This window comes from Podarcis tiliguerta (assembly GCF_965153285.1).
Source record: "Podarcis tiliguerta genome assembly, chromosome: 4".
NCBI lineage: Eukaryota > Metazoa > Chordata > Lepidosauria > Squamata > Lacertidae > Podarcis > Podarcis tiliguerta.
In genome coordinates, this window is record NC_139537.1 from 31,340,195 (window position 1) to 31,363,878 (window position 23,684).

The window sequence follows — 23,684 nt, forward strand, 5'->3', positions numbered from 1 at the left end:
GGAGGGTCCAGGAGCTGCGCCGCTGTTGCCATGGCGAAGCTGAAGGACGCCGCGCTCTGGTCGCGCGCGGCAACCTGGGTCTCGTAGTTCGCTCTCGCCTTCTGCTATAGGCGCACGCTTGGGGAAGGGGAGGAAAGGACTTCGTTTTCCAGCATCCCTCGGAGCAAACTGGGGGGGGGGGGGACACTGGCTTCGGGGAAGGAAGGAAGAAGGGAAGGCGTCTGCCTCTAGCTTCGCCAATGGCGGTTATGAGACACAGACCTGAGTTGTACCGCTGGCGGCGCTTCAGCCAGTCGGCGTCTCGGCAGAAGGTAGGGATGAGAGTTGTTGTGCCTCCTGCCTCCGCCGACCCAGGCAGCTGTTCCAGCGTGAAGTTATAGTTGGATGGGAAATAGGCAGAGAGGAGTTCTTCTCGCCCTCGCCTGGTCTCCGTTTATTGCATTTATATCCCACCTTTTCCTCCGAAGAGCTCAAGGTGGTGAACATGGTTCCTCCCCCCCACTCGTCATGCAATCTTTCCCACAACAACCCTGTGGGGTAGAATCGTAGGCTGCAGGTGGGCAGTGTAGCAACCAGCTGTGCCTTCTTCCAGGATCGAAACAATTGTCTACAGTGGTACCTCGGGTTAAGTACTTAATTTGTTCCGGAGGTCCGTTCTTAACCTGAAACTGCTCTTAACCTGAAGCACCACTTTAGCTAATGGGGCCTCCCGCTGGTGCCGCGCCGCCAGAGCACGATTTCTGTTCTCATCCTGAAGCAAAGTTCTTAACCCGAGGTACTATTTCTGGGTTAGCGGAGTCTGTAACCTGAAGCGTATGTAACCTGAGGTACCACTGTATTTGTATGCCACTTTTGTATGGTAAACCTTGCTCAAAGCTGCTCACAGCATCCACAATACTTAGAATCACAGAATTGTATAGTTGGAAGGGATTCCCGCCGCCCCCCTTGAGGCTCATCTAGTCCAACTCCCCTTCTTTGCAGGAATCTCAACTGGAGCATCCATGACAGATGGCCATCTAACCAACCAACCTCTGCTTAGAAACCTCCCACCACCTTCTGAGGGAGTCCAGATATTTTAGGCTAAGAAGCTCCGTGGCTGAGTCACCCAGGTCCCACTCTGACTCTACACTAATGGTGAAGCTGAGTGGTGGGGGAGCTGTGATAGACAAAACAAAGTATTTATTCATGCAACACATAATAATTAAGCAATGAAACTGGTTGATGCTAGGTGTGTCAGCCCCCCCCCCCCCCCCATTTGGACTGCTTTCACAAATTAATGCAGGTTAAGGCTATCAGTTACTACTAGTCAATGCTGCCACCAGTATCTGAGGCACAGTGCCTCTGAATACTAGTCACTAGGGAGTAAGTCTCAGAGTTCAGTAGAGCTTACTTACTCTTTAGGTGTGCTTAGGATGATTTCAACCTTAAGCTATCTAGGGGCTTGCAAAGACAGAGGTCTTTTAGTTTTACTTTAATATTAATAGCTAGCTCAGTGCTAAACTATTGTCATGTTTCTCCCCCAGACAAAACTTGATCCTGACAATGTGGAGCACTGGATTAAGGTAAGGGAGAAGAAAGTGATGCATAACCTTCCTATTTACATGAGAGTAATGCCTATTGTACTCAGTGGGATTAATTTCTGAATAATCATCCTGGATAAAATTAGACCAGTACTTTCTTAGTGTCAAGGTATGGCATGTTTTGGAGTTAGTGGCTTCTCTTTGTATTTGGATCCATTTAATATACTGATTAATGAGCTGCTACACAAGCAGGTCTGAGCTGGTATCAGTAGCCTTAACTGTGTAAACTGTGAGTGAAATCTCTGCATTTCACTGTGGAAATTTTTTTCTATGAGATTGTGACCCTTATATGACGTAAGACAATGGGTCTTCCTACCCCAGTATTGTCTATTCTGATTGGAATAGCTACCTAAGGTGCCATGGAAAGAAACTTTGGACCTTACACATCTAAAGTGCCCTCTATTCCCTCCCTCCCTGACTAATGTTTAATTTCAGTTAGGTAGCCGTGTTGGTCTGACGCAGTCGAATTAAAAATAAAAAAATTATCCAGTAGCACCTTATAGACCAACTAAGTTAGTTCTGGTATAAGCTTTCGTGTGCATGAACACTTCCTGATACATATGTTTGTCATTCTCTTTCTTAGCGAGTGGAACAAGCATCTGAGTTTGCTGTTTCTGAGACGTTTTCCTTAAAAAAGACATCTTATTCTCGAGGACTTCATGGCCCTGTGCTAGATTTGGAAACGACAGAGCAGCTGCAAGATCATGATGAGGCATATGTGGAAGGTATTGCCTAAATGTGATGCTGGTCCAGATTAATATATCTATATTTTTAGCTACATTGCAGAATACTTGCATTAGGTACAGTGAGGAGGAAAAGTATTTGATCCCCAGCTAAATTTGCCCATTTGCTCTCTGACAAAGAAATGACCAGTCCATAATTTTAATGGTAGGTTTATTGTAGCTGTGAGAGACAGAATAACAACAGGATAACCCCCAAGGGAGCCATGAACTCAAAAAGCTTGAAAACCTCTGCTTTAATGCAAATGATGTAAAGTAACAAATTAAAAATTAGAATCTGATTAGTATAATTTTTATTACTGAATGTTATACCCTCCGTAAAATATCCAATGTAAACAACACCAACAGTAAAATAGACTACAAATCTAAGGCCAACTTAACTAAGAAGAGAGTATTAAAAGATATACAAAAACATGTGTTCAGGCTTGAAGTGTAAAGCTGCTTTTCTTTTAGAATTTTAGCTCTAGTTGCCACTTCTTATCCAATTAACATCCATTGCTGCTTTCATCAATGTAGCCCAAGAGCTCCTTAATGATTGGTTGAATTCAAAACTGAAGTTGGAACTTGCAGATGATCAAGAAGATTCTGCTGAAAATCCATTGGCTCATTCTCGTCCTCCCCAGGAGTCCCCCACTGGCTTTCAGAAGTATGAAAAATTTGATGGTGAGAACTTGCCTCAATTTTAAACTTGGATCTAGAGAATGTATAATGATAATATTGAGTACCATTTAATGGGAAATTGTCAAAATGAATAGAACTTCCTTGCACTTATGTCTACGTTTATAGTTCAAGTACCAAGGAAGTCATGCAAAGTTTGTAGTGTTGTTTGGCTCTACAGGTACGTTCTGCTCTGATATTAAAATGGCTCAGTTCATGACATGAAGCAAATGTAACATTCAGATGGAGCTGTATTCATCAATTAATACTGATCAAGTCGTTTGGGTCTTCACTGATATCAAGCTTAAACAAGTGATAATAAATACCAAATATCTTATTTTGCATACGTGTAAAAGCATTATATGTCTTGTTGCTAACCAGGGTACCTGGATTTTAACACAAGCAGGAAATGAAAGAATGGTATGCTTAAAAATGTTTGGTGCCATTTCTGGATTGTTTTGCTTGGTATTTTAGATTTTTATGGTTATCTGGAAGATGAGATGGAAAATACAACAGTACAAGATATTCTGCAAGATCTACTGCAGAGTGAAGTTGTTGACAGTGGTATATTGGGAAACCTTAGAACTGAAGAACTTAAGGAGAAAAGGAAGCCCAAAGACCCACGAATTACCATGGAATTAAGGCATAAACAGGTATTTGGAGAAGACAGCCTTAAGGCACCTACTATTGTAAGGTACAGTTGTAAAAAATAGTGTAGTGTTTCTTAAATGGTTTTGTTAAGTAAACTGTTTCCTGAGCCATGTTTTTACTGTAGTACAATTGAAGTTACTGGTGAATTGTTCTCCAAGAATAGTGCTGATGTTTTTTGTCTGTTTCCATGCATTTTAGAATACTACATCAGAGGCCAATTCCAGCATAACAGTGTATCCAGGGCTTCTATTTACATTTGCCAGTTATAGAAGCAATGATTGCATGGAGATATCCGAGCACTTCACTTGTGTCATCCACATAGTTATCATCCTTGATGGCAGTCAAGTGTTGGGGAGCATACATTAGTGGGATTCTAGTTATATTTCTCGATGGGTTTCCTGAACCTTGGTGTATTCTGGAAGGATTTAATGGAGAAACACAGTAGTCATGGCAAAGGTGTAGCTGCCCTGAAAGCAACACATCTACAACAATTTGTATACCATAGTCCTGTAGTTTAAAACAACAAAATATGATCTTGATTTTGTTTCTCAGGTAAAAGAAAATCGGCTCAGGAGACAGAAGGAGCAAGAGCTTCTGAAACAAGAGAAGGCCCTGAAAAAGTTGGCAATGTCAGAGGCCCAGAGGCAACTCCAAGAGGAGAAGAAGAAGAAGGTTCTGAAAGCCAGGAGAGAAGAAGAGGAAATTCAGAAACAGATGGTGAAGCTACGGAAAGAGTTGGTAGAAAGAAGGCATCTCATGGAAGAAGCCAGGAAAATGTAAGTTAAGGAAAACAAGAACTTGGCATTCAAATGCATTTTAGATACCAGAGCACAGTCTGATAATGTGTAACGGAGCAAACTTGCGGAAGTAAGTCTAAATCTGATCATAATCTGGATGGGAGATTCTTGGGAAGACTTCTGAGGGAGAAAGAAGGCACGATATATATGCCATACATTTTAATAACTTATTCCTAAGTTATGTGAATCTTCATCAGCTCCTGGAAACCATGAAGTTTCTTCAGATTTGTAGACCTGGAAAGCTGATTTTCCTCCCTTTCTGAACTTGCAATTTGAAAAATTGGCCTAATATCATGTGTGCCCTTTTATTTTTGCTTATACTGTACAAATTAAAATAAAGGGAACTGTCCATTTGTGGTATCATGCAGCTCTCATAAGTACTCGGAAATAAGTCCCACTATGCTCAATGGGACTTAGTTGCGTAGTACTGCAACTGAAACATTTTGGCATTTCTACAGCAGAGAGCAAACACTATTAGGTCCCCCCAAAAGGCCACTTGAATCTTTTCATGTGCTGTTATAAGATGATTATCGCTCTTGGTGATTGGTTTGGTTATATGAACGTCGGCTAGGGCAAAATATTCCAAATGCACACCAATTTGCTGCCTCAAACATTCTTCACATGCAAAATTCAAATCCCCGTAGATGGAGGGTCCTTTATATTTGGTCACCTTAACTGCTCCTTTGAACTGCAGGTGCTTCTGCAGTGGTAGGTGGCTCAAGAAGACCATTCCCTGATGTTTGCTTCTTTAGGTAACCATGGAATCCTTGGGAAGAATTCATTGTAGTGCTGTGGCATTTGTTCCATCAGCACAAGCTTTTTAGTTTGCCAGATGGAATGATGCTCCCCCTCTGTGCTGTTCTGGAGGTTCTCCTGAACCCCACCAAAGTCAGGGCATACAGGGAGAGGGGGGGTGCAGGAATCCCTGTTGCGCCAGTGGACTTACTTGAGTGGGCTTCTGCTATTGGGACTCATTAGTTGAATCTGTCCCTTAGTTTTTCTACATCATCTTTTTGAATGTCTACCCCTGACTAATGGGATTATGTATTGTGAACTTCTGGCTGCCTTTAAGCCACAAGAACCTTATATTGCTATGATTCCTATCGCTAAGTGGCATGTACAATACTGATTTTATGCAGTATACTTTTCACTGAGACAGATCTCCTTTTATACTTACATAAAACTTTCCTAACTGCAGGTAGCAGAACTATATTCCTTTGAGACCTGCAATTAATACAGACATAGGATAGAGAGGAAAATGTAGCAATCACCTAATGAATCTTGATAAATGGGCTCACAAACAGAGTTGGGTAACAGAAAAGTAATAATATCAGAACTGGCTGAAGGTCATGAGATGACTATCACAGTCCTCTTATGCTCTGCTATTTGCCTCTGACCTCTCACAGATTGCTTTATTTTCAGGGAAAGAAAGAGGCACGATTTAAAAAAAATTAAGAGGCTGGTAGAAGTCGGCATGCCTCCTGTGCCAGTCCATCTGGATTGTGAGATAGAAGGACAAAGGAAAGAGAAACAAACCAGGATGCAGGAGCTGCTGAGCAAAATTGACATTGCAAATCAGAAGGTGAGAGCATTCATTATCTTTTTTCAGCGCTTTGAGCCAGATGTGTCTCAGCGATAGTCTCTGTAAACTGAGAAACCAGCTCCCCGTGTCAGGCTGACCTAGATCAACTGAAGATTAAGATCCCAATATATATATTTTTACAAGATGTGAGGAGAGCGAGACTATTGATCACAGTGAGCAGTTGAGTGGCAGGAGCTGAGATTTGCCGTGAAAACTACCCAGCCGTTTAGTTTATACCTGGAAATAGAACACAGTGTCACATTGGCTGTGTGCACAGATGGTTTTGAATCTCCTTTACACCTTCATTGCCCCTTTCATGCAGGAAGACTGAGTGAACCTTTCTTGCGGCTGCTACTGCACTGTTGAGGTTTGGTGTTGAAAATGGCAGTGCATGGTTATATCATTTGTTTGTGCACTTAAAGAGAAGGCTAGAACAGTAAATAGGGGAGAATGCATAACAACAGACCAAAGCTGCAATCTTAAACTCACTTATTAGGGAGTAAATCTCATTGAAATATAGTAAGACTTCCTTCTTAATACAAATGCATAGGATTGTACTATAAATTGCTATTTGGGAATAATACTTGTTCTGCTTTGACTTTCTTGAACATTATACTGAGCCTTTCCAAAAAATGTCCACGGTAGCTAATGTTGTGTTTTAGATTGTAATAAAGAAGAAAATAGCAAATAAATTATTGAGCCAAGCAGCCAGCCCCTAAAGCATTATTTAAATAATAATAATAATTTAAATGCAGTTAAATGCAATTTCCTATAGAACAGTATAAGTGATATGTGGAATTGTGATGATACTTGAGAAAAACACATGTAATAGTACTGGAAGTTGAAGAGGTAGTAGATTTGTTCTAAAAAATTCTAAAGTTCTTTCAATTTGGGTTTTTTTAATAAGGGAAAAGTCATAACAAGTGAATTTAAGAGAGAAAATAAGAATCCTTTGGTTCTGTAACACAGAGAGGTATTCTAGAAAAGGTAAAAGGTAAAGTCAGTTCTGAAGGCAAAGTGTGAAAAGAGAAGTTTGTTTTCCTGTTAATCAACCTTCTATTGTCAAAACTCTGAAGACTAAAAACTCTGAAGACTAAAAAGATAAAGAAAATAGGAGATGATAGGATCAGAACAGTAGATGTGATGGAACATTATTACTTCATTTGTCATTAACCTCCCATGAAGTACCTCAAAGCAATTTTTGCAATGCAATTGAAACATATAAAAAATTGTATGATCTAGTTGAGATTCCTGCATTTCAAAGGAGCACTCTAGATGAGCCTCTGGGTCCCTTCTAGCTCTGCAATTCTCTGATTCTATAAAAACGATTTCAAATCCAGTACTGATACCAACTATGATAAAGATCTCCACTTAGAAGGTTTGTTGAAAGAGGAAAGCTATCATATAGTTACTTGATTTCGTAACCATCCCCAATGCAGTGCCTACGGAAGTATTTCTCTGCCTGGTACAAGCTTATTCTGGATCTCAGGATTAAGATGGGGAAAGCAAGGGCCCTTGCTGACTGGAAGTGCCAGCTGAAGACCTTGCGAGCCTGGAGAGATTACACATGGTCTCAGAAGTTAGAGCAGGAGGCTAAAAAACTGGAGAACCAGCTTCGCAATCAGAACAGGTAGCGACATTTAACACTTCACCTCCCCCCCTCCCCAGGATGTTGATAGTATGAGGAAAATATCTGCTGCTGTTTTAGGGACCAGTTCCAGCCATATACGGTGATACCTCGGGTTAAGTACTTAATTTGTTCTGGAGGTCCATTCTTAACCTGAAACTGTTCTTAACCTGAAGCACCACTTTAGCTAATGGGGCCTCCTGCTGCTGCCATGCTGCCGGAGCATGATTTCTGTTCTCATCCTGAAGCACTATTTCTGGGTTAGCGGAATCTGTAACCTGAAGCGTATGTAACCTGAGGTACTACTGTACATTTTTGTGCCTGAACCAAAATGGTAAAATAATGATCTCTTTAAAAACAAAACAACCAACAAGAGGATGAATGTTGGAGACAGTGAAATGGCATGCTTTTAGGCTCCTCTGCTCCTTGCTGATTCATGAAAAGATTGGCTCAATCAGGATCTATAACTTATTTTCTATAGCACCACCATTGCGTGTGGCATTAACATTTGAAATATGACGGGTGTGGAACTGGATCTGGCCAATTCCAGAAGTGGCTAACTCTCCATGGCCACTTTGACAGGGGGGTGGGGCTACCCACTTGTCAGTCACATCAGCTGATTGAAACTTCAAGGTGCTCTCCTGGTTCTTCCTTCGCAGTTACTGCTTGAACTGCAAAGGAGTAGTCTTCCTTTGAACCCATGGCTTGAATTCAAAAAGAATCCAAGTCTTGGCTGCAAAGGAAGAACCAGGAGCTCAACTGGTGTGTGCTCCTGAGCTTTCCTTTTGTGTTCGGCACCACAGTTTTTACCTGTCTTATGCCTGATGACATCATGCAGCGTTGGGTGATGGACGAGGTTGTGTAGTTTGAGACAAACCATGTTGCAGGCCAAATGGGGAGGCCTGACTTTCAAAGGGGAAAACAAAAGAGGAAGGAGAGAGAGGTGGGCGCAGGGAAATATGGAGTGGTACTCAACTAAATTCTAGTAAGAGTCAGTGAAATTAATGAGCATGACTAAGTTAAGTCCATTAATTTCAATAGGTCTCTGAGTAAAACATAGTTGCAGTGTTTGATATCTGCTTAAAAATAAAGGCCTTGCTTTCCTGTTGCTCCTTTAACAAGCCCAAAAGGACTTCTGATATATATTATTCAGTTCTAGTTTTCCCTGTTCTTCTTAGGCCTTCTGACATGAACATGATCTCAAAGTCTTGATAAGTCAAATCTATAATGGATGAAATTATTGTTCCATTGATTGTCTCAGAAACTAAATTAGGAATCCATTAACTTAACAAGAGCTAGCCAAAGTGCATCCTATCTGGGCAAAGTGCATCTGCTGCTGGTCATTATGAAGAAAAACTTTGTCGGGTTGCATACTTTACATCTGCCACCTTTGGCCTAATGGCTTAACTGGGGAATATGCTGCTGATACAGCTCTTATTAGCAGCAGTCTCTGATTGTAACAGATTGCAAAACAACAAGCAGGAAAATATATTAAGTAGTTAGTAAGAAGTAACTGTATTTAAAAAAAACAACCACACCAACCAATAATATTCTTCTTTCTTTGGCAATCACTTGTAGCCGAGCAAGATTGTCTTCTATTAACACGGTTTTAAAAGTGAGTCCATAAGTGACTGTGGAGGCCAATTCTGGATTCACACATTCTTCCACAGCAGGGACATAGGTTTCTAGGCGGGTGTAGATCATGGTGAGGGTTTGCCAAGCATGTCTTCCTCTTAGTGTGTTTCTCCCTTTCGTCCCGAGTTCAAGTGTCTTCAAATCCCATGACACCTTTGGCAAAGGCTGTTCTCCAATCGGAGCGCTAGCAAGACATTGTTTCCCAGTCGTTGGTGTTTATACTACATTTTATAATATAAGCCTATATTGGCTAACATGCCTTTTTACAGCAGTAGTAATCCAATCAATCTATACTAAAATTCTAAAATAGAGTGGGGTAGACACACATCCTCCTAATCTGAGGAATTTGCAATTGATTTTAATGAACATTTATTTTTAGGGGGAAACAGTTGGCTATAGAGTTTAATCGGAAGAGCATTTTGCGCCGTTATTTTGCCGAATGGCATTGCTGGAGCCGAACGGAGGTGGAAAAGAGAGAACTACAATTGAAAAAAGAGGATACAAGGAGGAAAATGGCAAAGCTATTAGAGGAAGTGGCACTGGGGAAACTTGCTACAGACGTCTCCCAGGATGCCAAGAGAACTCATGAGTCAAAAGAAGCTTGGGATCAACCCGTGAGTCCTACAGAGGTAAACTGATTTTGCATTTTTCTCTCACAAACACATACCTCATCATCATCACTCCCATAGTGTGGAACCTCCTTCCTATGGAACTAATGCACACTTCCTATGGTGCAGAATTTCTGGTGTACCTTCAGAACTCAGATGTTCCAGTCTGCCTTTCATTAGTAGTGCTTTATGCTGTTGATTCTCAAGATCCTGCTTCCCTGCGGTACTGAATTTTTATGGTTTGATGCTTCAGATGTATCTCAGTGTATTTTATCTCGCTGTTGTACGCTACCATGGGAGGGCTGTGCCCTAAAATGGAATGGCTAATTTGTGTCCCTCCAGATTTAACCATTAGCCATGCTGAGTGGGGTTGTTGAGATTTGGAGGGCAACAACATTTGGAGGGCAACAAGTTAGCCACCCTTTCTCCAAATGGGGGCCTATAAATACTTCAAATAAATATAAAATAGAGATTGGCAGCTGACTAAACCGGGCCACATCTGGATTCCTGTGTCACATCATTTGGCTCCCCAGTTGCCAATCATGTATGCAAAAGAGGAATATGAATAACTTCATCTGTGACAAGGAGACTCCATTTCAAGCGGTTTGGTGGATGGTACACAAAGCCCTGGCCTGTCAAACCTAACTCCCTTCTGAAAGGGACTTTGGCAGAACTACATTCACTGATCAAGAAATGGAGCAGCTGTAAATGAGGTGATTCCTGCAGGTTTTCCTATAGCCAATTCTAAACAAAACAAAAAACAAAAAACCAGGGTGGCATTTTTGCATTCAAATAAATATAGGGACTCTCTTTTCAGAGTTGCAGGGACGCTAGAGGGAAGGATTGTGTGAGCTCTGGACCTCTATCCAGTTTGACTTCCTGTAGAATCCTGGGGGCCAAGTTACAAACAAGCAGCCTGAGGCAAACACAAAGTCTCCAAGTGCATAACCAGAGCAGTTTTACCAATACAGGAAAGTTACACCTGCCCCCTTTCTTACGAAACTAAATAGATTCTCCAGTATGCATACCTAGTATACCTAGTAGGCTCAGTAAATAGATGATAACAATAGTTGCAAAATGTAAAACTCACAAGTAGGCCAGAGGTGTGTTAGCAAGATTCTTCTCCTGCATCCTCTTTCACCCCACCGCCAAAAAACAAACAAACTAGGAACAGATTGCAGGCATTGCAGTAAAGACAAACTTGGTAGAATATCAAAGGGAGTTGTGTCTGGTGCACTAGGAGGACTTGTGTGTTGTGTATTCCTCAATGAGCATTTATTGGAAGTTCTCAAAAAAAAAAAAGCATGGAGCGAATAAAAACACATGTTTTCTGCCATTGCTGACTATTCTTTAGGGTCCCAGTCTTCCATCTTTTAGGTTTTCAAGAATTTTCCTGTCTTTGTAGGCAAATGACTGTGGGAAACTTGGTTTTCTAAACACCATGAAGGAATAATATTTCTCTAGGAGATGACAGGCTATGGAATCAGCTGCTATGGAAGTAGTTGCAGCTTCATATAACATATAACAAACGTTTGTTCAATGAGAACTGAGACCTTAATTTTTATAATTAACGTAGGCTTTATCCTCCCTTTCCAGGTGGCTACAATACCCTGTTCACAAGATGATCCCAGAATGGCAAATGTAGAAAGAGCAAACTCTTGCTCTCCTGAGACAAGTCAAAAACGTGATCTTCATTCTCCAAAGCAGCCAAAATGGGCATGGCAAGTCACCCTGAAGCATGCTGCTTTGAATGCTCAAGATCAAGCAGTGTTTGGTAACCAAGCAAGAAGTTCCTTGCAGCATCTTGAACCACCAAAACAAAAAATGTCCTCTGTCTTAAGGGGTCCCCTGGAGCACCGCCATGCCTTCCAGCAGCAGCTGATTGAAGAGCAGAAACGACAGCTCAAAGAGCAGCAAGAACTAATCCTTAGACTTCAGGAAAATGAGAGGCTAAAGAAGGCCAAGGAGGAAGCTGAACAAGCCACGGCAGTTACCAAGGCACTTAACAATCAGGCACCAAAAACTCGGGAAGGAAAGCACTTGAAAGAGAGCAGGAATACAGAGTCTTTAAGGTACAGAGCTAAGAGTACAAAGATCCAATTATCTAATGGCTACGCAATGTCCTGTTAGGGCAGCGGGCTTTGAGACAATACCATGATGTTTCTAAACATATCTGATAGCTCATTAGGGAGTGAAATGGCCAAATATGATGCAGGTTGATCCTTCTCTCTTCCTCTGTTATTATTTGAGTAGTGTTAATTGATTCCTTCCCCTAATAATAGCTTTAATATAGGATTATAATGCTGTAAATAGCAGACTCCTTTGAAAGATCTCTGCGTACTCTACAAATTATGAAGAGGCATACATTAGCAAAGCCCACGTGTATTGCTCTTTTGCATTACAGAGTGAGATGGGAGAGTGTCTCCCAATTTAAGACTACTTATCGTTCTTTCTTGTTCTACGTAGTGTGCTGGTTCACAAATAACACTAAGCCAAGTTACTGTTTAGCATGAACACTGGTTTCCAGAGAGGAGATCGTGGCTGCTTTACTCCTCTTCATCTCCTGCTGCTTTCCTATGAGCCAAGCTATAGTTTGGCTTAAGATGTCATCTGAACCCTGGCCTTATGGTTTGCCTCACTCTAGAAAGATCACAAGCTGTAACCAAAGGTTGTTCTTAGGTTTGCTGCATGAAATGATGCCACTGCTGTACAAAGGCAGGAAAAATATGGTATTGAGTCCTGGTCCTGTCATTCAGCCCATTGATCTATTGGGTGATATTCAGCTAAGTTTTACTCAGAGTAGGGTCATTTAAATTGGTCATGTCCATTCATTTTTTACTTTCTTTCAGATTAGAAAATTACCAGCCAGCTATCCAAAGCAAGAGGAGCCTGAAAGTGCTGTCCACACCACACCCCTTACTCAAAGGTATATTCTTGATGTAGATTCTCCTCCTGCACTTGATGGAGCCTTTTCCATGGATACTTAGGGGAAGGCGTAGTAAAAGATGAGACCTGTAGTTACGGAGAAAACACCACCATTTCAGGGGTCTCAGGGCCCTACATACTTGATCATAACTTTACACAACCCAGCACTTGTTTGAAGCCAGACATGGTGAGTCGCAAGGATCATATTCACACGATCAGATTTAGTTCTGTGCACATGCATACTGTTCCTGCAGTCCTCACTGTGGAGAAGCAGAGCTTGGAAGCCACAGTTAACCAATTGTTATGTGCAGTTGGGAACTTTGGTTCCAAAGAAGCCAGAATGTGAAACCATATTTGAAGCTGACGTACATGCCCTGACTTGTTCAGAAGCTATTAACTGTAGTTCCCAGTATGCATGTAGCAAGGGAAGCAAGGGTTAACCGTGACTTCCTGGAGCTTGTGCACAGCCGTTGAACTAGGCTTACAGATTGTTCAACACACATATGGAACATGTTTACTAGAGGCATTTTGCTTTCAACATATGACACGTGGCTTTGAGCAACATACAACACATGGTTTTGAACCCTCAGCTTCAGGGACTGAGTGTTTTTATTCATTTACTACTATTTTTTACAATTACTCATTCTGAAAGCAGTTCACATCAGTAAAAAGAAAAGTGGGGGGGAGACAGGTTCTGCCCATCAGACGTGGAAACTAAAAACAGAAGGCATACAAGGAGTAGGAAAGGGAAAATGTAGAAGAGGGATAAAATTCTTCAAAGCCAGAGGAACATGGTGAGCTACAGCCATTTATTTTTGCTTTTTTAGGAAAAATAAATAAACTTAAATAAAATTGAGTTTAAAGTACACATACATAATACAGTCAAATTTGTCATACAACATATACATTATAGAAATATATAGAGGAGGGTATATACCGGTACATATAAACCACTTCTTACTATTCCTTCTGTTCTTTAAAATAAAAATATTGTATTTTGTTGGGAACCTCTTAAAACTTTACAGCTAATTTTACAGGTTGCCACTGATGACAAATTAGAGCTAGATGAAACAAAATGGCCGTTCTTACTTTCCTTCCTTTAATATTACCAGGACATAATTTTGTAAATGGAACTCTGTGTTCTTTATGTCAATGTGCTTCAGTTGCTCTAATTGTTGTACCCCTTATTGCACAATTTTTAGCCATGGAGGAGAGAGCAATTCAGCGTGCAGAAAGGAGAAGAGAACTGGAAGAAGCAAAGAAAAAACGAGAAGAGGAGAAGTTGGTAAGTAAAGTTGAATGCTGGCTTAACCAAGAGTGCAACATCAATACAGGTTGGTTGGTTGGTTGGTTGGTTGATTGGTTGAGTTTTTTAATCAACATGCTGCTAAATCAAAAGGCCAAGTCCAATTTGTTATTTAAAAATGAAAATCAAGTGAATTTAAAGCACACAAGGACTGAAATTGATATGCTCCATAGCAATATAAGAACTGACCTGCTGGGTCTGACAAAAGTCCATCTAGTTTATTTAGTTCTATATTCTGTCTCCAAAAGTGATCAACCAGATGCCTCTGAAAAACAGGATAGTGATCACTCTGTCCTCTTCTTTGTCCCTAACACCTTAGAAATATCCAATCTCTGAACATCTCGTTGTTGTGGCTAACAACTGTTGAGATTGCTGTCCAGCCATTATTCTGAGAAACTGAAACATGCACCAGTATCCTCAAGATACAGGAATTTATCATACATAATTTATCTTCTCCTGTTCCTGTGTGTATCATAACTTAATAGCCCTGGGGCACTGACTTTATATAGCAAAGTGAGCAATCCATGGCTCTCAAGGCTTTCCACAGGGCCCACATGATGGTGACGAGTTCTTTACACTTACAACAGAGCCCCTCAATATCAAATATTGTGCTGGGAAGGCTTTTGATGGGTTGGGGTGCTGTTGTGAATGAAAAGGAAGGCACACAAGGAAAGTCATCCCCATATGCTTTCCCCCCATGCAGCCTCTTCCTGCTGGGGTGGGGAGGAGTCTGCCCTTCCTGGGAGAGGTGGGCATGGGTGAGTTCTAAATAAGATATATTTAGATTACTTTATTCTCCTCAGACCAGCATGTGTGACATCTGCTTGATGGGTTGTATGTCCCCATTTGGCTAGGCAGGGATCATGTGACTTAATATATCATCTTTCCTCCTCCTAGTTTCCCTCATCTCTGCCTTCCCCCAAGCAGATTTGTGTAGCCCCTCTCTCTCCTACTTGCACTTCATTTGTTTCCCTAAGCGTTCCCTTTTTAGCAGTGTGGCTTGCTTAATAAAATAAAAAAAATTCCTTACCTCCCCCCACCCCCACTCCTCTCAACTTCATTCTTTCTGCTGCTGTGGTGCCTGCGAGTGGAGTCGGGCGGGGGGGGGGAGCCTCTCATTTTGAGAGAACTGCTTCAAGCTGAATTGCTGCTAAGAACTCTTCCAACAAAGCCTCTGCTCAGCATTCCAGCACTTAAATGCTGCCTGCCACAAAGCTGCCTCCTGTGGCTCCTCTGTACCAAGAGCGATTCTTCAGGTAGACTTAGCGACTTCCTGCCATGAGTTGTAGAGCCGCTCTTCACAACTGGAAGGAAAGTCACTCAACAGACAAAAGAGGCAAGTTCCGCTGCTCCCCGCCTTAGCTGTTGTCCCACCACCCAGGAGGGTATAAAACAGCCAATTCTCCTACCACGTGAAAACACAATTTTCCACTCATGGAGCAGAGGCCACTTTCTTTAAATGGCATGGATTGCAATGTCAGCTATTTACCAGAGGTCCTCAAATGGCCCAGTAAGTTCAGTGATTTCTGTTTCTGTTGTTCAGTCAAAGCCAGCCAGTTGTAATAGCACAGGTTTCCAACAGCTCTGCAGATGCCTCTCCTTTTTCCAAAAGAAATTATTTGGGGCTTTTATTTGTTGCTGGCTATTATTTCAGTGGAATAAAATTCAGAAAGTATCTTAGGCACAAAAGGTGCTCTAGGCAATTGTCCTTTTTCTGTACCACAGAAGGAAGACTAGAAAAAGACTAAAAAGGCTGCTAAGTGTCCTCACTCAAGAGGTTCAGCTTCTTCTCAAGGCTCCAGACCCAGGAAGCAGAACTCTCCCTGGCAACAGGGTCTACTTATGCTCCCTCCCTCCCACTGCTGGCCTAGGGTTCAGCGCAAGATCACCCCCTACTTGCTTTGCAGGACTTAATTTATTCTGCCTCTAAAGAGCAGCTCCTCTCTTAGGGGATCACTCCTTTACGACCCAGCATGGTTCAGTCTAGTCGCTCAAAACTCAAGCACCATTTTAGACTCTGGTTAATTGTGTCAGGTGATTGGCTGTCTGCGCCGGCATAGTGAGATGCATAGCTGTCAACGGTTCCCTTTTTTAAAGGGAAATTCCCTTATTCCGAATAGGATTCCTCGCAAGAAAAGGGAAAAGTTGACAGCTATGGTGAGATGTCCAGCGCAAGGCCTCCTCTCATTTTCTCATTCCATTGGGAACAGATTGCACTTAGTGGCGTGTGTGTTTATTGGTGTTCTTATTAATTTTCTGTCCATACTTCTTACTTGGATCTTACTTAACGGGAGCTTTCTCACAGATGGAAAGACTGGAGGGGAAACCAGAGGGAAGATGACATATTAAAGCTTCAAGTCACATGGTCCCTGTCTGGGTGGATTGTCACAGCCCATCAAGCGGGTGTCTCATTATGCCAGCCCAGAAGGGCCCATTCATGGTAAGTGAACTAGTGCTCCATTCTATCCATTTTTAGGCCCGGATGCAAGCCGAGGAAGAAGAACGTCAGAGGCAAGAAGCAGCAGAGAAGGAGGCTCAGTTGCAGAAGAGGCAAGAGGAGCGGAGACTGCAGAAAGTGGTGAGCAGAATATTGCGCTTGCTTCTCCCAGTTCCAGCACTTGATGGCTGTTTTGTGCCACTTTGGAATAAGTGGGAGAAGGCAGCCTGTAAATGCAAAGGACTGTTCAGAGGTGGGGGGGGGGGGGATGCCGTTTTATAAACAGTCCTCTTGCAGAGCTGTACTATTGATCACTGTTTGAAGTGATAACCATGACCTCCTGTAGAAGGGCTAGCATTGTGTTGGTGGTGGTGGTATAACCTTGCTTCAAGGATGCCAGGCAGTAGGTTAGGGCTCAAGCAGTGCCAGCTCCAGGTTTTTGGGGAGGCCTTGTGAAAGATACCTCTCTGAGTGGGCCCTTCACCATTTCCCATTCATTTACCCTTTTCCTCCGGGCCCAATCCGCACCATTGCCCAGGAGGAGGAGAGGACAAGGCAAGTGGAGGTGGATTCTGCTGCTGCTTCATGATTTTGTTCCTGTACTTGTGCTTTGAGAGGGCAAGGAAACCATGAGGAAGAGGGGGAAGCTGCAGAATCAGGGCCTTCAAGGGTGTGAATGGTCCGCCTGCTGGAGTTTGGGCTTTGACAAGTGTCAAATAATGCCAACCCCTGACACCAGCTAAGAGTTCAAGCGTGGATTAGGAAGTGAGCCCAGTCTCACAAAAAAAGATGAAAAACTGGTGGAAAATAGTTTCCATCCCTGCATAAAAATATGCAATAATTGCACCTGCCGTGATGAGAATTGCTGTTCACTGGTAACTTACAGGTAAGTGCTCTTAGTATTAGGAAAGGATTATAATGGGGATGATTTCTGGGGCAACATCAATTGAGCACTTTAATGATTCTATGCTGTGTGCCCAGCAAAAAGATTTGTGTCTGGAAAAGCCTCCTAACAGCAACTCCATTATTACACTAATAATTAGTTGCAAGCCCAAATTAAAAGTAGTGGACGTTTTTTACAAGGTATTCTTACTCCAGCAATTGATCTCTTATGTATCCTTAATTGCAGAAAGAATTGGAAAAACAAAGGAGGCTGGAGCGGGAGCAGCAGCTCTTATCAAAAGCGAAGGAACATTATGATAGGTTCCTGCTGAAGAAGCAGGGGCTGGAGCCCTGGAAAAGACTAATACAGCAAACTCAGGAAAATATGGTGGTAAGCACTGGAGTAAAAGTGGGTATCTAGAAAGGAAGGTTGGCTCCATGTCTTGAGGGTTAATCTTCAGCCAGTCTTCTGCCCACCGTCAAAGAGTCAAAATTCGCGCCATCAAGCCAAAGTTTCTGAAGCAGTTCTAGTTTAGTTTGACTTAGCAGGAGCTCAGCCCTGTAACTCTTCTGACTTTTTCATGCACCCTGCCAGAGGGTTGCGCATGGCTATGGCACAAGCCTGCATTCGCTCCATAGGACGCACACACATTTCCCCTCAATTTTTGGAGGGGAAAAACTGCGTCCAATAGAGCGAAAAATACGATAAGTTCTTAGCCCGAGGTACCACTGTAATACAAATGTAGGTTATGGATAGTGGGGACTTCTAACAGTAAGCCAGAGTAACGTTACAGCAGAGCTGTAGCCCCTCGGTAATCATTGGAGTAACTAGTTCTCTCTCTTTCCCTTGGTCTTTGCGCTCAGGTGGCACAAAGGCATCATTGCTTTAGATTGCAAAGGAAGTGTCTGCTTGCCTGGCTTCATCATATGCAAGAGATCCTTGCTGGGAAAGTAGCTCAGGCCGAGGGACTTTATTCCCGCCTGCTGCTCAGAAGGTCCTTCAGGAACTGGATAATGGTGAGCAAGAGAAAATGTTACTTACTATGGAAATGTTATAAACTATGGACTTTTCTATTAGCTTTAAAAGAGGATTCATGAAGAATGAGGCTTATTGATGTCTGCTGGTAATGCTGGTTATATGTTTCCTTCAGGATCAGAGGCAGCAAGCCTGTCTAAATACCAGTTATTAGGGAACAAAAGTGGGATAAGGTGATTATCGTCCTCATCTCCTGCTTGTGAGCTTTCCAGAGGCATCTGGTTCACCACTGTGGGAAACGGGGTGCTGGACGTGAAAGACCAAGTCTCTTTACCTGTTCTCATTGCTCTGTGCTTGTAGTATACCTGGGAGTTGCATTGGAACAATACTACGTAGCTCTCCTACTCCTAATGTGCAGGTCTCAGTTTGGAGCCACAGTTTTTGCCTCTCCTACACACTTGGCAGGGAAAAGGACTGTACCCTTTTTTTTAAAAAAAAGAAAAGAAATGGAAACTGAGATCCTCACAACACTGAATTGTACATTCAATAGTGCCTGCATGAAATAGTGGAAAACAGGGAGCCCAGACCATTTTGCTATTGTTATCCTTGAAACGTTAGTTTCATTTCTTATTTTCCTGCACACAAACCACTCAAAACTCTTGTCTCAGCCTTCTGTTCCTTTGCTTTTCCTTCCCATCTGTGTTGCTGTGTGCCTGTATAAAACATATCAATACTGAAATCTATTTCCCCTTCCTTTCCTTGTGTTTGGTGTATAGTACAAGGATTATGTATCTACTTTGGAAGAGAGTGCAAAAAAGTTCCACGAAACTTCACTTAAGAAGAAGGTCCTCTGGGCTTGGTTTGACGTACTCAATGAGGAAAAGAGTATTTTCTGGAGAAAACAGAAGACTGCAGATCAGTATAGTGACAGGTGACTATATAAATAGGCTATATGTTTCACTTAAGCTGCATTTATTCCAATTGCTATTTGCCCTTTTCCCTTCATATATTGTCATCATTTTGTTTGTTGCAACAATTGCAAAGCGGTTCTTGATTCTCATATTTTGTAGTTGCAGCATTTAGAGATGGTGAGAGCCCCAGAAACTAGTGGTGTCCAGAGATTGAGTCCACCAGGCCTGGACACTTTCTCTGGTATTTCGCCTTCTTTGAAAATGGGTGCACTGAATCTCTCTTCATTAAATAAATAAATTGCAACAAAAATTAATAATAATAATTTGTTGTAGTAGTAGTAAATTATTATTACCTGAGAGTAAGACTCTCATAAATTCGTCTACACAATGAATGCACCCTCCAAAAAAAGATGAACACTCACAGTGAGGCTGCCATCAACACTCTCATTAGTATGCTACTTAATTGTACAAAAGGAAAAAATATGATTGATTCTTACCAGTCAGGGACCTGAAAGGAGAAAGAACAAAGCATAGGCCAAAATATGCGAGTGCAGCTAGCAAAGAACCAGACTCTTGAGTTCACTTGTTTTTTGGGAAAAAAAACTTAAATGGAAAATTTAGAGCCAGGGCAAAAGGCAAGAGCCTGAGAAAGCAGCAAATTTATATGAGAAATAAATGCAATGATGAGCTGGAAAATGTTAACAAAGTAAAGTTGCGGAGTGGGTTGGGCAGAAGATGGTCAATAGGGGAGATGGAGCATTGGAGGAGGGAGGAAAGCAGTTTTCCTCCTCTGGTTCCCCAGTAACGTTATTGGGGTGTTGCTCAATACTACTTGCTTCTCAAGTCTACATTTCCTACAAGCACAACTAATATTCCTACTATGCAATCCTACACGCAAGTGGATATAGGATTGCTCTTCATTGTCACCAGCCCCAAGGCTGATGACAATAACATAAAAGTAACTGATTAATGGAATTGAATGACTGATGTTTTAAAATTAAAAACATTTAATTTTCTATGGAAGTCCTACATAGATGGAGTGTTTCCCTAAACAAAGTTAGTATCTAAAACATGTTGAACATTTTTCAATAAAACTGACAAGAGATGTGTGCTTAGTGTTACAAGGTGTAGTTCCACCCTTTGAAAAGGGAGGAGCATGGCTAGTATCATTAACTTATTGTGAACTATGTAGTTTACGTGACAATCCTCCACAGCAATGATGTTCCAGCCAAGTTGTGCTGTGTTGGCATTATCCCCAGTTCTCATTAGTTCTGTTCTGTGCACAGGCAGCTGTTCCTCTTGCTGGCACAGATCCCCACAGGAGTAAGGTGGTGGAGGGAGTGAGGTTTGCTTCTCTGTTGGCGAACAACTTGATGGCTTTGGAGTCCTGCTGAATAACTATTGTACCAAGGCACTTACCTGTCCGTTTAAAAATAAAACAAAACACTCTTCAGCCTTTCCTCCCAACGGAACAGTGCAGGAAGATAATGGAATTTCCTTCCCCAGCACTCAGTTCCTATGGAAAAATAGCTCTGATAATATTCTCAGTACACTTATACAAAAGCATTTAGTAAGTGTTGTAGGGCATGGAGGAGGAAAATAGCTGCACCGGTATTAAACCATTAATACCCTTCTTTCTATACTCCTATGGTATGCTTTTATATATGTGTGTATGCATAGCACACTAAAGACAGAAAGGGATTGCACTTGCTTTTCAGAACAGTAGCTATATTGGCCTATACAGTAGTTCTATATTGTACCAAAAAAAATATCATTTGTGTATTTCCCTTGAGAGTAACTCCATCAAACCCAGTGCAGCTTCTTTCTGAGTAAACCTGCATAGGATTGGAAATTCTAATCTGAAGTAGCCACTGTGAAAATTGAAGCAGGGCGGTGTTTATTGTTTCTGATTTCAGTCATCACCAGCTCTGGCTCTAGCTACTCCAGGTATGTGGCCTGTGAGGGAATGGGGCCTTGAAAAAGGCCTGCAATACCTTCTCTCTGCCCACTCTGTTGGGGTGAACAGCAAAGGCCCTATTCCTGGGCCCATATTCTACCAGAATAATCCATGGGATGTATCAAACTAAGCCAACCCATTAGTGCAAGGACTTCTACTTGTATAACAAACCTTTCCTTCCCTGCACTCTCTCCCAAATTTACTTCAGAACGTTGGGGGAATCCCAAGAACAGATTTGGGGGGCATGCAGGGAGAAGTTCTGTTGTGCAAGAAGCCCTTGTGCAAATGGGGCGACGAGTGGAAGTTTACCAAAATGTTTTAAACTGGTTATATTCTTGATTTTTGTAAATAATGTGAGACTAAATTGTCAAAAAAGAGGGGAATTGGTTCCATACAATGTGTGTTTCATTGAATGCATGCATGTCTCTCTTTAATTATGTTACCTTGGTTTTTTTTCTCTCCCTCACAATTTTTTTATGTAGGAGGATAATGCAGACTTTGTTCAGGGCCTGGAGGCAATTCCCATCTTTGATGAAAGAGGAAAGGGAGAAGGAAGAGAGAATAAAACAGCTAAGGAAGAGAGTGGCTGAAATTCTGCCAGACTTCCAAACATGACATTTCAGACCAGAAGACAAGAGGGGAAAAAGGAGTTCACAGGCACCATTCTCTGGTTGACAGAGAATCTGCAGACATTCTAGCAAACAGACTTCTCTGTCCAGTGTGAGAGAATGTATTTGGGGAGGTTCCACCTAACAAGCCCCATCCACGAAAGCCCTGCGCAAGGATCTGTTTGCATCACAGGGCTTTCCCCTCCTTCAGTGTCCCTCCTGAGATTAGTTTCAGGGGTTAGGAGAACAGAGGGGGAATCATTCCGCCTGGCAAGCTGCAATGCTTGTGGAACTCTGAATTCCATCCTTATTCCCCAAGAGGAATTGTTCTATTGAACACCTGCTAAAATATCAAAGTGTAGCAGTCAAAGCTGATATAGGCCAGCGCTTCTATTTTTCCAACTAAATCCTTTTCCCATATTTGCCTGCTTCCCTGGGGTAAGCACCTATATGTGAACATACAGGAGCAACTCCATTTGCTGACACAAGCATGAAATCTCTTCCTTGTGCTATCCCAAACTCCTGTATTGAGTGTGTGTATCCACAAGAACAAGCAATAAGCAGGGACAGCTACTGTCTCACTGACTCTTTCTCACTACTGAATTAACCACACAGCCAGCAAGTCCGCCAATGTGGTGGTAGGGAGGTGTTGAATCCACAAACCAGTATTCCTCGCAAATTGAACATTCAGTTAGAATGAAGGAAAGGGTGCCTGAAAGGAATATAAGAATAACCTATAGAGAGCAGTACAGATAGCACTGCTGGGAAGTTATTGGAAATTCAGATATTCTGTGACGGGTTCTAGTTCACTTTGTGGAAACCAGATTAAGATGCCTCATAGTCAGAAAGCTATCAGTCCTTTAAAAATGTGAGGTTTGATATTAGAGCTACTTTGCCCTTGCAACTCCTTCTGTTCCTAGGCACATTTGAGGCTCTCTCAGTTGCTGCTTTTTCACTTCAGCTTGTAGAGTTTGAATGTCAAAACATTCTAAGTCCAATAACTTACCTCCCATGTTGTCATGTGGAATCTTAATTAGCATTCTGTCAGCTCAGTCAAGCAAGTCTTCAGACTTCATAGCACAGCACCACACATTAAAAAAAAAACTATGGTATATTGTATAAATAAACCAGTCGTAGTTAAATGTTAACCGACAAGTAGGGGCAACCATTGTAGTAGTATACCACTTGAGGTGATATTTGAATTGTGGTGCTAAGGTACTGATTTGTTACAAAAGCAAAAACAAAAAGACACAAACTCAGAATAATTACAGTTTGTTCTCAACAACTAATGCGTATTAGCACCCTCCTTTTTTGCACACAAATTGTGACTGTAGAGGTGTTTAAAAGAATAAAAAGCAAAAGAGAAACCGACTCAATCCTGGGTTTGTTACCTTAATTTCTACAAGAATAACCCAAAGGAATCTGTTAATGTTCTCTCCCACTCTCCAAAATTTGTAAGTAAACAGACTGAAGAAGATACACATCCATTTGATTTGCTTTATTACCAGCTTAGCTATCTTCAGTTGATTCAGAAGGTCCTTCAAGCCATTCAGAAGGTTTAAAGTACATAACAGTTTTGGTTTACTACAGTCTTGGGCTAAAGATGCACCTCTTTGCCTCCAACACCTGAGATGTACTGTATATTGTTCAGGACCCACCCATTTCCTGTGATAATTTGTATTAACTGTTTTTAATTCTGAATTTTAAATCATTGTAACCTGCCAGGGGGCCAGCTGGTGAAGGGCACGTAATAAATTTGATGGTATTTTGTTTTTCCAGAGAATGGTATTTTTTTTATAACTCGG

At 41.8% G+C, this 23,684-nt stretch overlaps 1 protein-coding gene across 2 annotated transcripts; it reads left to right on the top strand.

Annotated features, from left to right (window-relative positions):
* Positions 1 to 26: 26 nt before the first annotated feature.
* Positions 27 to 23,657, top strand: CCDC191 (coiled-coil domain containing 191). Of its 2 annotated transcripts, XM_083437051.1 has the most exons (17): positions 27 to 311; positions 1,524 to 1,562; positions 2,164 to 2,305; positions 2,837 to 2,983; positions 3,452 to 3,630; positions 4,181 to 4,404; positions 5,848 to 6,007; positions 7,447 to 7,637; positions 9,649 to 9,898; positions 11,474 to 11,949; positions 12,727 to 12,803; positions 14,005 to 14,087; positions 16,585 to 16,686; positions 17,675 to 17,818; positions 18,292 to 18,444; positions 19,180 to 19,334; positions 21,754 to 23,657. In XM_083437051.1, the coding sequence occupies exons 1-17, from the start codon at positions 240 to 242 to the stop codon at positions 21,884 to 21,886; spliced, it is 2,727 nt and encodes a 908-aa protein (XP_083293177.1). In that variant the 5' UTR covers positions 27 to 239; the 3' UTR covers positions 21,887 to 23,657. The 2 variants fall into 2 exon arrangements, with proteins under 2 accessions (XP_083293177.1, XP_083293178.1); XM_083437052.1 differs by lacking the exons at positions 5,848 to 6,007; positions 7,447 to 7,637 and having other exon boundaries at positions 79 to 311.
* Positions 23,658 to 23,684: the final 27 nt, after the last annotated feature.